We start from the raw sequence: 15094 nt of genomic DNA, 5'->3' as shown, positions 1-15094 counted from the left end.
GTGTTGTTCAAATTATTGTGGTGGTGTTCACATTCCTGGAAATCAGCTGGTTTCATACATTCGAACAGGTTTCTGTATGGAAAACCATATATTGCCTCACAGAGAGGGAGAGAGAGAGAGCGCGTGCAAGAGAGAGAGAGAATGAGGGAGCGAGAGCGCGAGACAGAGAGAGATTGTCACAGTGTCCTTGTACCTGTGTTTCACTTGGGTTTGGATCTGCAGTCATACCGAAAGTCAGCATTTGTTGCTGGCTGTAGATGTCTTCTGTGCAAACTCGCAGGCAATTGCAACTCTTTGCTAACTGAGTGAAAGACCACAGCCAAAACTGCTTTCATTCAAATCTAATCTTCAAATACTGGTAATCTTGTTTCAGATGAATCATGATGACTGATAACTGAAACGAAAATATCACTTTGGTTCAGTTGGGTTTACAATTACAGTATGTTATTAAATTGAAGACTATTTTAATCTATGATTTGTTCCCCGTCTTCACCACCCCTCTACTGTGTCTCTTTGCCCTTTCATTCATCATAATTCGCTGCCTTGTTTAGCCACTCCACTGCTTTCTTCCTGCCCCCCACCCCACCCCACAGCCTGCCCTGTCAGCTTTTCCTACCTGGCACACCATCTCTCCAGCCCTCTCTCCCTCACTTTCCATCCTCCATTCTTCACATCACTCCATCCTTCATATCACTCCAACCCACCCTCCCGTTTCCCCCTCCCCCACTTCCCCCGCCTCTCGTTCTCACCCCACCTCTGTCCTCTCCCTCCCTTTCTTTCTCCTCTGCCTCCTCCAACCCTTCCCTCCTGCACCCTCTCCCTCCCTATTCCCACCCCTCTCTACTTCACACCCCTAAATATTATTATAAATGCACACTTACTAATTAAATATCTGATTGTGGTTGATAAATGAACAAAATCCTCAACTACCAATCACCGTCATGGACGCGATGGGCTGAATGGCCTTTCTCCATGCACTAAAGATTATGGCAGTAGGAAACAGAAAGTGGTGCAGAAGGTTTTTTTTTGGACAGGAGGCCTGTGACCAGCGGTGTTCCTTTGGGATTGGTGCTGGACCCACACTTGTTTGTCATTTCATAGAATCTCTACCCAGTGTGGAAGCAGGCATTTGGTCCATCAAGTCTACACCGATCCTCTGAAGAGCATCCCACCCAGATCCCCCCCCCCCCAACCTCCCAATCCCTGTAACCCTGCATTTCCCCATGCTAATCCACCTAACCTACACATTCTAGAATACTACAGGGGGCAATTTAGCATGGCTAATCCACTTAACCTGTAGTGGACTGTGGGAGGAAACCCACACAGGAACAGGGAGAATGCGCAAACTCAACGCCGACAGTCACTTGAGGCTGGAATCAAGCCCAGGTTCCTGACGCTGAGTTACAGTAGTGTTAACCACTGAGCCGCCCTGTCATCCCGTTTATATCAATGATTTGGATAAGAATGTAGAAGGCATGATTAGTAAGTTTGTGGATCACACCAAACTTGATTGTATAGTGAATAGTGAAGAAGGTTATCTCTGAGTACACCAGGGTCTTGATCAGCTGCGTCTCTGGGCCAAGGAGGGGCAGATAAAGTTTAATTTAGATAAATTTGAGCTGCTGCACATAAAACAAACCAAGACAGTTAATGGGAGTGCCCTGGGGAGTGTGTTGAATGGAGAGACCAAGGGATTCACATACATCGTTCCTTGAAAGTGGCATCACAGGTAGACAGGGTAGTGAAAAAGGTGTTTGGTATGCTTGCCTTTATTGGTCAGAGTATTGAGTACAGGAGTTAGAAGGCCCATGTTGTGGCTGTGCAGAACATCGGTGAGGCCACTTTTGGAGTATTGTGTACAATTCTGGTTGCCCCGCTGTAGAAAGGATATTATTAAATTGGAAAGATTTACAAGGATGTTCCCGGGACTGGAGAGTTTGTCACAAGGATAGGCTGGGACTCTTTTCCCTGGAGCATGGGGGATTTAAAGATAACTTTATATATGGTTTATAAAATCATGACGGGCATGCATAGGGTGAATGACCACGGCCTTTTTCCTCAGCTAGGGGAGTCCAAAACTAGATAGAATAGGTTTAAGATGAGACGGGAAAGATGTAAAAGGGACTTGGTGGTAACCAGTTGACACACAGGGTAGTACGTATGTGGAACAAACTGCCAGAGGAAGTGGTGGAGATGTGTGCAATTACAACATACAAAAGATGTTTGGACAGGTGCATGAATAAGATAGGTTTCGAGGGAGAAGATTTAGGTTTAAAGGGATATGGGCAAATGGGACTAGTTCAGTTTAGGAAATCTGGTCAGCATGGGCGTGTTAGGTTGAAGGATGCTGTATGACTCAATCTAGTTATTTTCAAGTGACTAGTTTCTCCCACAGCTGAACTGTCCACTGCTTGCGCTCTTTGTTTTAAACCTCCCTGCTGTCACATTGGGTAGATTATAGCTGGTCATCAAGCGCCTATCTACTCTATTCCCATTTTCTAGTACTTAGTTCATGGCCTTGAATATCATTGCACTTCGAGTGATTGGCTAAATGCTTGTTCAATGTTGTGATGGTTCTTGCTTCGCTCAACCTTTCAAACAGAGTACCAGATACACACCACCTTCTGTATGAAAGAATTCTTCCTTAAATCCTCTCTCAACCTCCTGTTCTTTGCCCTAAATCTATGCCCCTTAGTTATTTATCCCTCCACAAAGTGGAAAGGTTTGTTCCTCTCCATCCTATGTTCTGCTCTAGGATACTATCCTGAGGAAGTTCTGCACTGATGTCCTGGATTTGAGATGCTTGATTTCCAACCAGTAAAATAATCTTCATTGGGGATGATAGGTCTCCAACCAGCTGAGAGCTTTCCTCCAGTTCTCATCGACCTCCGTTTAGCTTGAGCTCTCCAGTGACATATTCAGTCAAATGCTGCCCTGGTGCCAATGGTAACCAAACTTCTGGAGTTCAGCTGTGCTGCCCATGTTTAACCAAGGCTGTAAGGGGATCAGGAGCCAAGTGTGTACCAAAAAAACACAGCTTCAGTGTGCAGGTTATTCCTTTCCATGTGCTGTTTTATAGAACTGTTGATGACCCTTTCAGTCACTTTCTGATGACCAGCCTGGACTGATGAGGTGGTAACTGGCTGAGTTGGATTTGATCTGCTTTTTGTGTGTAGCACACAACTGGGCAATTTCTCACATTGTCAGGTGGATGCCAGTGTTGTGCACTTTGCCCACGCCGTCTCGCTGCCCACGCCATCTCGCTGCCCAGGCTGTCTCTCTTGTCCCCTTTTCATCTCTCCAACTCCCCCATCCTCTCCCAAAGTATTATCACAAATGGACAAAATTTATCAGCAAAAGTATATTTTAGTAAGTAATTTGGGGTGAATATTACTGCTGACTGTCATTGTCCATTCTGCTCACTGCTGCTGTTTGATGTTTTATTTTTGTGAGTTAATTTTAGTTTCCAAACCACTTGGCTGCCAGTTTGAAAAAAATCCTTAACGGTTAGATTTTTTCAGTACGGAATATATGAAATGGCTTCATCTTTGTGACATCTCAGATATTATCTCATTTGTTTAAAAACAGATTTGCTCATCCACAATGGTCTTGGGTCCCTGAGTATTTGCATATAATTGGATTGTGCAGTTTGAAACTTACCCGTGGCAAAAGTTTGGTTTCAAGAGAAGCAGTGCAGTACTTGGAAGGGTCAAAAGTTTCAACTGTTTGAGTGTATGAATCTGGGAGTTTTTTATGCATTGGATTGGTTTTATACAATGTTTTATTCATGCATAGACCTATCCAAAAACCTCAACCTCAATCATTTGCTTGAGGCAGATACAATTTGGTGAGATACGTGATGCACAGTTGTTGAAGATGGTTGCATGCTGTTCAGCTGACTGTGCAAGCAGATTTCTCATTGTACTCTCAGCCTTTGGGTGATGTTAATGAGGCCACGTTTGGTAGATGCTGATTGGTTTAGATGATAAAGGCTTGTGTCATGTGTAAATACCAGCACCTATCAGAAAGGCCAAATGGCCTGCATCAAAGAATCAATGTCAGTCTCTAGTGGCTCTAAGAAAATGAGATGAATTTTTTTTTAACTGCCCATATGCTCTTGGACTCTTGAGGTGATATGGGTTTCAAATTCCAGGTTAGTGACTAACAGAGACGAATCACTGATAAAGGCATAGAATATTGAATGGTTACAACACAGAAGTAGAAAGTTCAGCCTTGCTCATTTTTTTTTCTTCAGGTAATATCCTGAACAGACTTTGTTTCAGCCCCAACCATATGTAGTTCTGGTCACCACATTGTAGGTATGATGCAATTGCACTGAAGTGAGTGCAGAGAAGATCCTCCGGGGTGTTGCCTGGGTTGGAGCAGTTCAGCCGTGAAAGGAAGCTGGAGAAGCTTGGATTGTTTTCCTGAGGGCAAAGAAGGCTGGGCGGGAAGGGGGGAGAACCTGATTGTGATGTATAAGACAGTGAGGGGCTTGGACAGGGTGGACAGAAAGCGGCTGATCTCCTCAGTTGAAAGGTCAATAACAAGGGGACATAATTTTCACATGAAGGGCTGAAGCTTTAGAGACAATTTGAGGAAAAATAGGATGGTGCGAGTCTGATTGCCCTGTTTGAGAGGGATGTTATGGTGGCAGCTTCACAAATTTGGAAAAATACCTGGATTAGCATGTCAAAGGTAACATTCAAGGCAATGGGCCAAGTGTAAGCATGAGACTCCTGTAGTTTTTGTTAGTGCATACTCGATGACTTCTGTACTGCATGATTTTTTTAAAAGTGGTAAAAAAAGTTTTTTTTAAATTGTCAGCATCTCTGGCTAGGCCAGCATTTGTTACCTATTCCCAATTGTCCTGAAAGCCCTTAAGCATTGACTACATTGCTGTTGGTCTGGAGTCATTTGTAGACCAGACTAGGTAGGGATGGCAGTTTTCTTCCTTAAAGGACATCGGTGAACCATGGAAATATGGTTTTTTCAACCATTGACAACGGTTTCACGGTCAGCATTAGACTCCTAATTCCAGATTTTTATTGCATTCATACTTCATCTGCCATCCTGTAAATATCCCAGTTTGTTGGAGGCCTCGATATATTTTCCTTCCACCAGATCCATTGGCAATGAATTCCAAATCCTAGCAAATGGCTGGATTGACAAATCTTTCCCTCCTATCTCTATTTCTTCCTTTGTCAGTCCCCTTAAAGCAGTGTCCTTTGGCCCTTGATCCTAGCAATTGTGGAATAGTTTCTCCCTATTTATTTTGTCCAGACTCCACATCACTTTGAGCACTTGTGTCAAAGTTCCACTTATTATTTCTTTTCTCCAAGAACAACTCCAGATTCTCTAATTTCTCCATGTCACTGAAATTCCTTACCTTTGTCTCCTACCTGCAACTTCTCTAATTTCTTCATATTCTTCCAAGTGAGGCGCACGGATCTATCCAGAATAATCTAGTTGAGGAAGAACTAGTGCTTTGTAGTTATTTATCATAACTTCCTTGTCTTTGTTCGGTCCATTTTTCTTTTCTTGCCTGCTGTTTTTTTACCTCTAACATTCCAGGTGGCAACATGTAAGACAGAAGTTTGCACTGTGCTGCTGCAGGCTTGCAGGGGAAGTGTGGGGCAAGTGATGCAAAGTGACTTTCCCATTGATTTCTGACCTGTCCAGTCCTGGAATCTAGCACCTCAAAACTGGAGGCTGCTTGTTGTCCAAGTGCTGGCCATTGGCTCCTCTGGCCCACTTTGGGACTGCAGAGCTCCCCATTCAGAATTCGCTTGTTCAGTGTGGCAGGTGAGTTCAGATGATGTCAGCAAGATTCAGAGGCTTCATTGCCATCATCTCATGTGATGGAAAGATGCTGTTCTTTGCACATTTTTACTCGACAGTTGTAAAACCCAGGATGACACATGCTTCATTAACCAGTTTCTCAACCTCCCTTGGTGTCTTTGATGATTTGTGCAGCCGCTCTACTTCTTCACCCCCTTTTAGAATGGAATCTTTTATTTTCTGTTGCCTCTTTCCATTCTTCTTGCCAAAATGTATCACTTCATTCTAGACCAGATTAAATTTCATCCTACTACAGGTCAACCTAGTCCACCGTCCTGCTTAGGACGCTTTACAGTTCCAGTTCACAATACTTCATGTTTTGTGTGATCTGTGCACCCAAGTGCCAAAAGCAGAGATCCTCGCCACACCCTGTGGGAAACCCTACTGTGCAAACCTCAGTCCAGTCCTAACAGCAACCATTCATCACTAATTATTCCATATTTCCTGTGACTCACTCGATATGAGTCCTTGTGATGTTGCTGTACGGTTTGAAAAAAATGATTGATTTAGGTTGACCTTTATGCCGAGCTATGCTAGATCAGAAATCGATGCAGCAAACCAAATGCCTCAATATATGGACAATAATCAGAGGAGAACAAATTGGAGATTGTCAAACCGAAATAGTGCAGTCAATGATGGAGATAAGTTTTGAGCATAGGTTTGGGTCAGCTAGCAAGGAGGGGAAACATCAAAGTCCAGAAAACAATCCAGTGGTGAATAAGAAGTCACAGTCACCCATTACTTCTCTGATCGCTGATCTGTAATAGTTTCAAGTCTTAAAGTTCTCACCTTTGTGCTCAAATCCCTCTGGAGTTTGACCCCTCCCTCTGTCTATAACCTCTTCCAGATTTGTGATTTTGCAAATGTATCACTTTATTCTAATCAGCATGAAATTTCATCTGCCACAGGTCAGCCCAGTCCACCATCTTGTTCATGACCTTTTGAATTTTCACTCTGTTCTCTCAGTTCACAATACTTTGCATTCTGTCCTCTTCTCAGGCCAAGGTCTCCAGTGCTGAGCTGCTGGTTACTGCCAGTCAGCTTCGTTGGACGAGCCACATTGTTCACGTGCTTAATACAAGATGTTCAACACAAGATCTGTGTTGTGAGCTTTGTCAAGGCAAGCTGTTCTCAGGCAGGCAGAGGAAAAGATTTGGGGGCGTCGCCAAAGCCTCTCTGAAAAGTGTAGCATCCTCGCTGACTGGGCGAGGCTGCTCCAGCTGGAGGAGAAGCATGTGCAAAGATGCCAACTGTTTTGAGCAACTCTGGCAATTCCTGGTGAAGGCCAAGTGAAAACAGTGGAAGGAACACGTGGGAGACCCCAAATATCGTATCCACTCCGCTCATCAAACACCACTGTGCAGGGCATGTGGATCGTGCACTGCCCTGTTTAAAATGTTCAACTGAGTGGAAAAGTCATCTTGACCTTTAGGGACTGCCAGAGAAGAAGAAAGATGATTACTTGATCCCTTACGTCAGATTCCTTGACTTATGAATAGAATGTTACAGGAAGTAACTTTTCAAAGCCGAGAATTCAGCATGAACTTTAAAGGTTACAGAAGATTCCAAATTGAGGGCGAGGGTTACAGAAAGAACACAAATAGCGATTAAGTGCAAGCTCAAGATCCAGACCAGGGGTTCAACATTAAACAGCTGAAAAGCACCTTTATAAAGTAGTTCTGCAATGATTTATCTGAGGCCAAGTCATTAGTGTTTTTAGAGTTAGTTCCAATGGCCTCTGAATCGGAATGGCTATCTGACAACAGATTTGGAATATGTGCGATTGTATGTATGTGGTCATTGGTTGAAATTATTCAATCATCTTTAAGATGGAATGTGATGTAGTTGATTCTAAGTCTCGGATCCTGAATCTAAGCGGCGGAAGCTGCGATGGTTCGAGGCAGGAGCCTGTTATGATGGATTCAGTAATGTTCCTTAAAGGACTGATGGCATACAGGAATTCCTGAAGAAGGGCTTATGCCCGAAACGTCGAATCTCCTGTTCCTTGGATGCTGCCTGACCTGCTGCGCTTTTCCAGCAACAGATTTTCAGCTCTGATGGTGTATAGGCAATGGCTAACATTTTGAGAGTGCATGGAGGAACTCCAGCAGTTATTCCTTACTGCCTGGTGCAAAATTCCAACTGGAAAGTTGGCCTGACTGTGGCTAACAAGGAAAAATATTTGATCCGAGGAAACAGCATACAAATTGACCATAAGGAGCAGTAGACCTGAGGATTGGGAGCAATGTAGACTTAACAAAGGAGAACAAAGGGATTGGTGAAAAGGGGGAAAGTAGAGTACAAGAGTAAACTTGTGGATAACATTCAAACCGATTGCAAAGACAAAAATATTATTGAAGACTATTGTAGATCTCCTACAGTCAAAAGTAGGGATATTATAAAGGGCTACAATTAGATGGCAAACCAATTAAATACATACTTTGGTTCTGCCTTCGCAAAGGAGGGCGCAAGTAACATCACAAAACATAGGGTCTGATGAGAGAAAGGAACTGAAGGAAATCAGGATGAGTAGAGAAATGGTGTTGGGAAACAGATTGGATTAAAGGCAAACAAATCCCTCGGACCCAATAATCTACAACCCTAGCCACATAAGGAAGTGATTGCGGAAATAATAGATGCGTTGGTGGTAATCTTTCAAGATTCTGGGGCGACATGGTAGCTCAGCACCAGGATCCCAATTTCGATTCTAGCCGTGGGCGACTGTCTGTGTGGAGCTTGCACATTCTCCCCGTGTCTGAGTGGGTTTCCTCCGGGTGCTCCGGTTTCCTCCCACGGTCCAAGGCTGTGCAGGTCAGGTGAATTGGTCATGCTAAACTGCCCATTGTGCTAGGTGCATTAGATGGAGGGAAATGGGTCTAGGTAGGTAACTCTTCGGAGGGTCGGTGTGGATTGGTTGAGCCGAAGGGCCTGTTTTCACACTGTAGGGAATCTAATCTAATCTAATCTAGTCTATTCTACAGATTCTGGAGCAGGTCCAACAAGTTGGTAAGGCAGCTTAGGTAAACCCACTCTTGAAAGGAGGAGGCGGGAAGAAAGCAGAACCTTATAAACTGGTTAGTTTGACATTGGTATTGGGGAAAGTGAGGATTGCAGATGCTGGAGATCAGAGCTTAAAAATATGTTGCTAGAAAAGCGCAGCCGGTCAGGCAGCATCAAAGGAACAGGAGAATTGACGTTTCGGGCATAAGCCCTTCTTCAGGAATCAGTTGGTATTAGAGAAAATGCTATACTCCTTTATAAAAGATTTCATAGCAAAGCACTTGGGAACCAGTGACAGGATTGGACAGAATCTGCATGAGGTTGTAAGTTTGCTCATTGAGCTGGTAGATTTGTTCTCAGACGTTTCGTCACCATGCTCGGTAACATCATCAGCGAGTCTCCGATGAAGCCAGAGTCAGCATGGATTAGCAGACGAGCACTCATACTTGACAAATCTGTCAGAACTTTTTGAGGATGTAATTGATAGAGTTGATGAAGGAAAACTAGTGGATGTGGTTTATTTAGACTTTTAGAATGCTTTTGATAGAATCCCACATAAGAAAAATTAAAGCACATGGAATTGGGGGTAATGTACTGACATGGACAGAGAATTGGTTGGCAGGCAGGAAACAAAGAGTAGGAATAAATGGGTGATCTTCTGAGTGCGCAGCCAGTGACTAGTGGGGTACTCAGGGATCAGTGCTTAGACCCCAATATTCACAATATATGTTATTGATTTCAGTGTGGAAACTAAATGTAATATCTCCAACTTTGCAGCCAACACGAGCTGTGAAGAAGATATGGAGATGCATTAGTGTGATTTGGCCACATTTAGTGAGTGAGCAAATAAATGCCAACTCTGTCTAATGTGGGTAAAAGTGAGGTTTTGAAGTTTTGCGCTTTGGTAGCAAAAACAGGAAGGCAAACCATTTTCTCAAAGCGGGGGGGGAGGTGCAATGAGTTCTGGGAGTCCTTTTACACCATGTAAGCAGGCAGCTGTGGCAGGTGGTGAAGAAGGCGAGTGAATGTTGACCTTCACGGCAAGAGGATTTGAGTACGGGACCAAGGATGTCTTGCTGCAATTGTCCAGGCCTTGGTGCGATCACACCTGGACCATTGTGTTCAGTTTTGGTTTCCTAATCTGAGAAAGGATGATCTAACAATGGAGCAAATGCAGTGAAGGTTCACCAGACTAGCCCTGCCATCCCAGAAGTCAATGTATGAAGAGGTATCTCAAGAGGGTTGGAATATAAAAGCACCGTTGTGCTACTGAGACTTTATAAAGCTCTGGTTAGGCCCCATTTGGAGTACTGTGTCCAGTTTTGGTCCCCACACCTCAGGAAGGACATACTGGCACTGGAACGTGTCCAGCGGAGATTCACACGGATGATCCCTGGAATGGTTGGTCTAACATACGAGGAACGGCTGAGGATCCTGGGATTGTATTCATTGGAGTTTAGAAAATTAAGGGGAGACTTAATAGAAACTTAAAAGATCATACATGGTTTGGAAAGGGTGGACGCTAGGAAATTGTTTCATTAGGTGAGGAGACTAGGAACCGTGGACACAGCCTTAGAATTAGAGAGGGTCAATTCAGAACAGAAATGCGGAGACATTTCTTCAGCCAGAGTGTGGTGGGCCTGTGGAATTCATTGCCGCAGAGTGCAGTGGAGGCTGGGACGCTGACTATTTTCAAGGCAGAATGCTGGTAAGTGGAGTTGAACTGCCCATCAGCCATGATTGAATGGCGGAGTGGACTCGATGGGCCGAATGGCCTTACTTCCACTCCTATATCTTACGGTCTTATGGTACTGGACTGGTTAAGACTGTTTTTATTGGAGTTTACAAGAAAGAGGCATGGATCTCATGGAAATCTGTAAAATTCTAAGATTCTGAGTGTAATTTGTTTAACCTTGTGGTTCACGTAGTCTTCCTTCCTACAATGCAAAGCAAATTGTGCCTTTAATTGTATTTCCATTGGGTTAAGCTACTTAAAACACATCTCCTGTATCTGCTTCCATAACTCAATATCCGTTTTTTGTCTCATTGCACAGCGATGGAAAACCTTCATGTGCTAAAATAAGCGAAGTGTGAATGCTGGAGATCTGAAAGAAAAATATTGGAAATCTGGCAACTTATATCAAGCAAGAAAGCGTTAACATTTTAAGTTCAGAAACCTTATAACGAAGGGTCACTGGACTCCGGTTAACTTTGGGGGACAGTGAGTCTGCAGATGCTGGAGATCAGAGTTGAGAGTGTAGTTCTGGAAAAGTACAGCAGGTCAGGCAGCATCCGAGGAGCAGGAAAATTGAGGTTTCGGGCCAGAGCCCTACTTAATTCCTGATGAAAGGCTCCAGCCCGAAACGTTGATTTTCCTGCTCCTCAGATGCTGCCTGACCTGCTGCACTTTTCCAGCAACACACACTCAACTCAATGTTAACTCTGTTTCTCTCTCTTCACTGATGCTGCCAGCCCTGCTGAGTTTCTGCAGCACTCTCTGTTTTACCTTCAGATGCTTGCCTGCATTGCTATTGATAAATAAATGGAAGTGTTGCATTATTAGAGCAGTGCTTAAACTCCAGATGAACTTCATTAACTGTGTAATATCTCAATGACTTAGTGTTAAAGGCATAAATATCCGTTCAAATTCATGTTGACGAGTACTGTATAAATTCAGTTCTCTGAGCATAACCTCCAACAAGAACTAGTTTGACCTAGTACTTGGCTGTATTTTCCATATAATTGTTCTAGTCTACGTTCAGGAATTTTTTCTACTATAAGCAACTCATTGATGTTTGCATTGTCCCCCATTGCTTATTAGGGCGAGCTCCTCCCCGGAACACGACCGTTGACCTGAACAGTGGGAACATTGACGTGCCACCCAACATGGCCAGTTGGGCCAGCTTTCACAACGGGGTAGCTGCAGGACTGAAGGTAGCCCCAGCATCACAGATAGATTCCGCCTGGATCGTGTACAACAGACAGAAGAACACTGAGCTCACCAATGAGTACGCGGGCTTGCTGATGGCACTTGGGCTGAACGGGCACTTGAGCAAACTGACAACAATGAGCATTCATGACTACCTCAGTAAGGTAGGCACTCAGCATGCAGAAAATGTTACCCATTTATGACGATTTCTATGTGCATGAATCAAGTTGAACTGAAGTTTGAAGACTGGTGCACTGGGTCAGTCAACCAAATCCCTGGTACTTCAAATATTAAACACTCCCAGTCGGAGGGAGTTTTTTTTTTCTGCACACTTGTGATTTCCAATGCAGAAACATTTATAGCAGGTATTTGGCTACTGTTATTCTCAATTGTGACTAGAATTACATACGAGGTCCTTGGCTGACTGATATTAGCAACAGATATTTATGTGCCAGGGTTCAATCATGTGATATTACTAGACAAGATAAACACAGGGAGCGTGTTCCCAGTGACCGCGCAGTCCAGAATCCGGGGTCACAGTCTAAAGATACGAGATAGGTCATTTAGGATTGAGATGAGATATATGTTCTGCACTTAGAGAATGGTGAACCTCTGCCTTCAGAAAGCAGTTGAGGCTAAAGTGTTGTTTTCAAGAAGGCATTAGATGTAGTTCTTAGCGCTAAAGGATACGGGAAGAAAATGGGAAAGTTGGGTGACCTGCTGTGATCATGTTAAATGGCGGAGCAGGCTGGAAAGGCCAAATGGCCGACTCCTAAGTTTTTGTGTTTCTGCTCGTCTTAGCCAGTTTTCCTCAAACCCTGCGGGATGTGTGAAGCCAACCAAGCTTCTTGCAAATCTCCAGGTAAAAACAATGACTGCAGATGCTGGAACCCAGAGTTTAGATTAGAGTGGTGCTGGAAAAGCACCGCAGTTCAGGCAGCATCCAAGGAGCAGTACAATTGACATTTCGGGCAAAAGCCCCCTGTATTCCTGATGAAGGGCTTTTGCCCGAAATGTCGATTTTACTGCTCTTCAGATGCTGCCTGAACTGCTGTGCTTTTCCAGCACCACTCTAATCTAAACTTCTTGCAAATCTCTGTCTGGCTGATTCTGCTTGGTCAATGGCAGATGAGGGCAGGTGGATGTTTCCACTCGTCGGTATGTCAGTAACTAGGGGTCACGGTTTTAGGGTTACGATCAAGACAGCTGGGAGTGAGATGACGAGAAGCTTCTTAATGGTGTGTCAGGATTTAGAATATGCTGCCTAGGAGAGTGGTGGAGGCACATTTCATAGGAGGTTTCAAAAGCGAGCTGGATATATATTTGGAAGTCTGAATTGAGAGAACTACAGAGATAGGGCTGGAGACTGGGACTAGCTGGGTAGCTCTTTCTGGAGCCAGTACAGTCGTGATGGGCTGAATGGCCTCCTTCAGTACTGTAAAATTCTATGAACCTATTTCATGAGGAAGCCCAGCTGCCATGGTGGATTAGCTGCTGAGAGCTGTCTTTAGGACTGTGTACAGTTCTGGGTCACTTTCAGCCATTACTTGGGGAAAAGGATAACCATCACCTAGAGGTCACATGGTGTCACAGTCAGGCTCAGAAGTCAGAGGTTTCATAAGAGGAAGGGAGGAAAATCAGCATGGAAAGGGATGTGAGGTAAGAAATAAGATCAAAGGAAAATAGCTGTGGGAAATGCAGGTTTATAGGGATAGGGTAGGGGAGTGGGTCTGGTGGAATGCTCTTTGGGTAGTCGGCGTGGACATTATGGACCAAATGGTCTGCTTTCACACTGTAGGGACAAGGCTGAGATGAAGTGAAGCAGTTATTATAAATGGGGCAAATATATTACTGTTGGCAAAATTTCCTTCTATTAATTTTGGTAGGAACGTTTGTGCGATCTGTTATTTGACATTTGAGAACATTGTCAAAAAAAGCAAGAATAGGCCATTAGGTCCTTCAGGTTTTCTCTGTCATATGGTATCAGCGCGGCTGATGTTCTACTTCAGCAGTATCTTCGGACACTGTTCATATTCCTTAAAGTCCAAAAATCTGTCCATCAGTGTCTGAGCCTCAGCTGGTGCCTTTAGTTTTAAATTAAGCAATTTCTTCTTGTCTCAATGTTACATGGCCAACCCTGAATCTGTGACTTCTGACCCAAGGCTCCCTAGCTAAGGAAAGCAGCTACTGAACACCTTAGGATTTTATGTGATTCAGTGAGATCACCTCTTTTTCTTCTAAACTGCAGGAAATGTAGGCCCAACCTACTCAATCAGTCCTCATAGGGCAATCCCTTTGTTCCCAATCTAGTGAACTTTTCAAATTATTCCATTTGCCAAATCCTGTTTCTCATCTCCCTGGACTGAGTCAACACTGTCAACAACTCTTTCAAGGTTAGAAGTCACATGACTGAAAATGTGTTGCTGGTTAAAGCACAGCAGGTTAGGCAGCATCCAAGGAACAGGAAATTCGACGTTTCGGGCCAGAGCCCTTCATTCCTGATGAAGGGCTCTGGCCCGAAACGTCGAATTTCCTGTTCCTTGGATGCTGCCTAATCTGCTGTGCTTTAACCAGCAACACATTTTCAGCTCTGATCTCCAGCATCTGCAGACCTCACTTTTTACTAGAAGTCACATGACACCAAGTTAACTCATTCAACATTAATCTCATTTTAAAAGAAAGTTTAGTTTGATACTGATCATAACATTGGTTTCTAATTTCCAGCATCCACAGTTCTTTCAGTTTTTTGATATTTATCATGATCTGTTTGATGGATTTGGTCTGTTTAAGCACACGTTCAATCACATTCTTGACCAAGAATGATTAAATTCAATTTGCATTTCTTTGCTCAATTAGATTACTTTTTTTTTAGAAAAGATTGCTGTTTGGAGTTTAATTTTTAAAATGCAATTTGAGTTGGTGATTTTGCAGGCAGATGGACCCACTTTGCTCACATCTTTTGCTGACTAGAACTAAAAATGCATTTTTAAAAAAAAAAGTTATGCTTTGAAACAGAAAGAAAGGAAATGTCACTTTTCTACAGTGTGAAAAATTGCAAGCTATGCATCTAACAGCTAAATTTTATTTTTTTAACTTATCTCAAAATGAATACAGGTGAGGATAAGTTGATCTTATCTTAACTCGTTGCAGTTCCTCAGTCAGACCTTTATGTTGAATTGCTGAATGTGTCTCTGGTCCATGTTTCCACTGCTCTTTCCTAACTGTTCATCGTGTAATGGGATGATCCTCCTGCTAACTGTCTTAAATTGATCATTAGGTAGACTTAGCCTATTTCTTTATTGCCGTTTTATTTTTTTCTTACTT

General features: G+C 43.5%; 1 protein-coding gene across 3 annotated transcripts in view; it reads left to right on the top strand.

Moving 5' to 3' along the window:
- Nucleotides 1-15094, top strand: part of anapc1 (anaphase promoting complex subunit 1) — a 221014-nt gene that overhangs the window by 76145 nt on the left and 129775 nt on the right. For all 3 annotated transcript variants that reach the window (XM_060848972.1, XM_060848952.1, XM_060848962.1), the window contains exon 28: nucleotides 11663-11934. In XM_060848972.1, the coding sequence (XP_060704955.1) occupies nucleotides 11663-11934 (272 nt within the window). The remainder of the gene's footprint in view (nucleotides 1-11662; nucleotides 11935-15094) is intronic.

Source organism: Hemiscyllium ocellatum, chromosome 3 (assembly GCF_020745735.1).
Source record: "Hemiscyllium ocellatum isolate sHemOce1 chromosome 3, sHemOce1.pat.X.cur, whole genome shotgun sequence".
Classification (NCBI taxonomy): domain Eukaryota; kingdom Metazoa; phylum Chordata; class Chondrichthyes; order Orectolobiformes; family Hemiscylliidae; genus Hemiscyllium; species Hemiscyllium ocellatum.
This window is presented reverse-complemented; position numbering and strand designations above follow the sequence as displayed.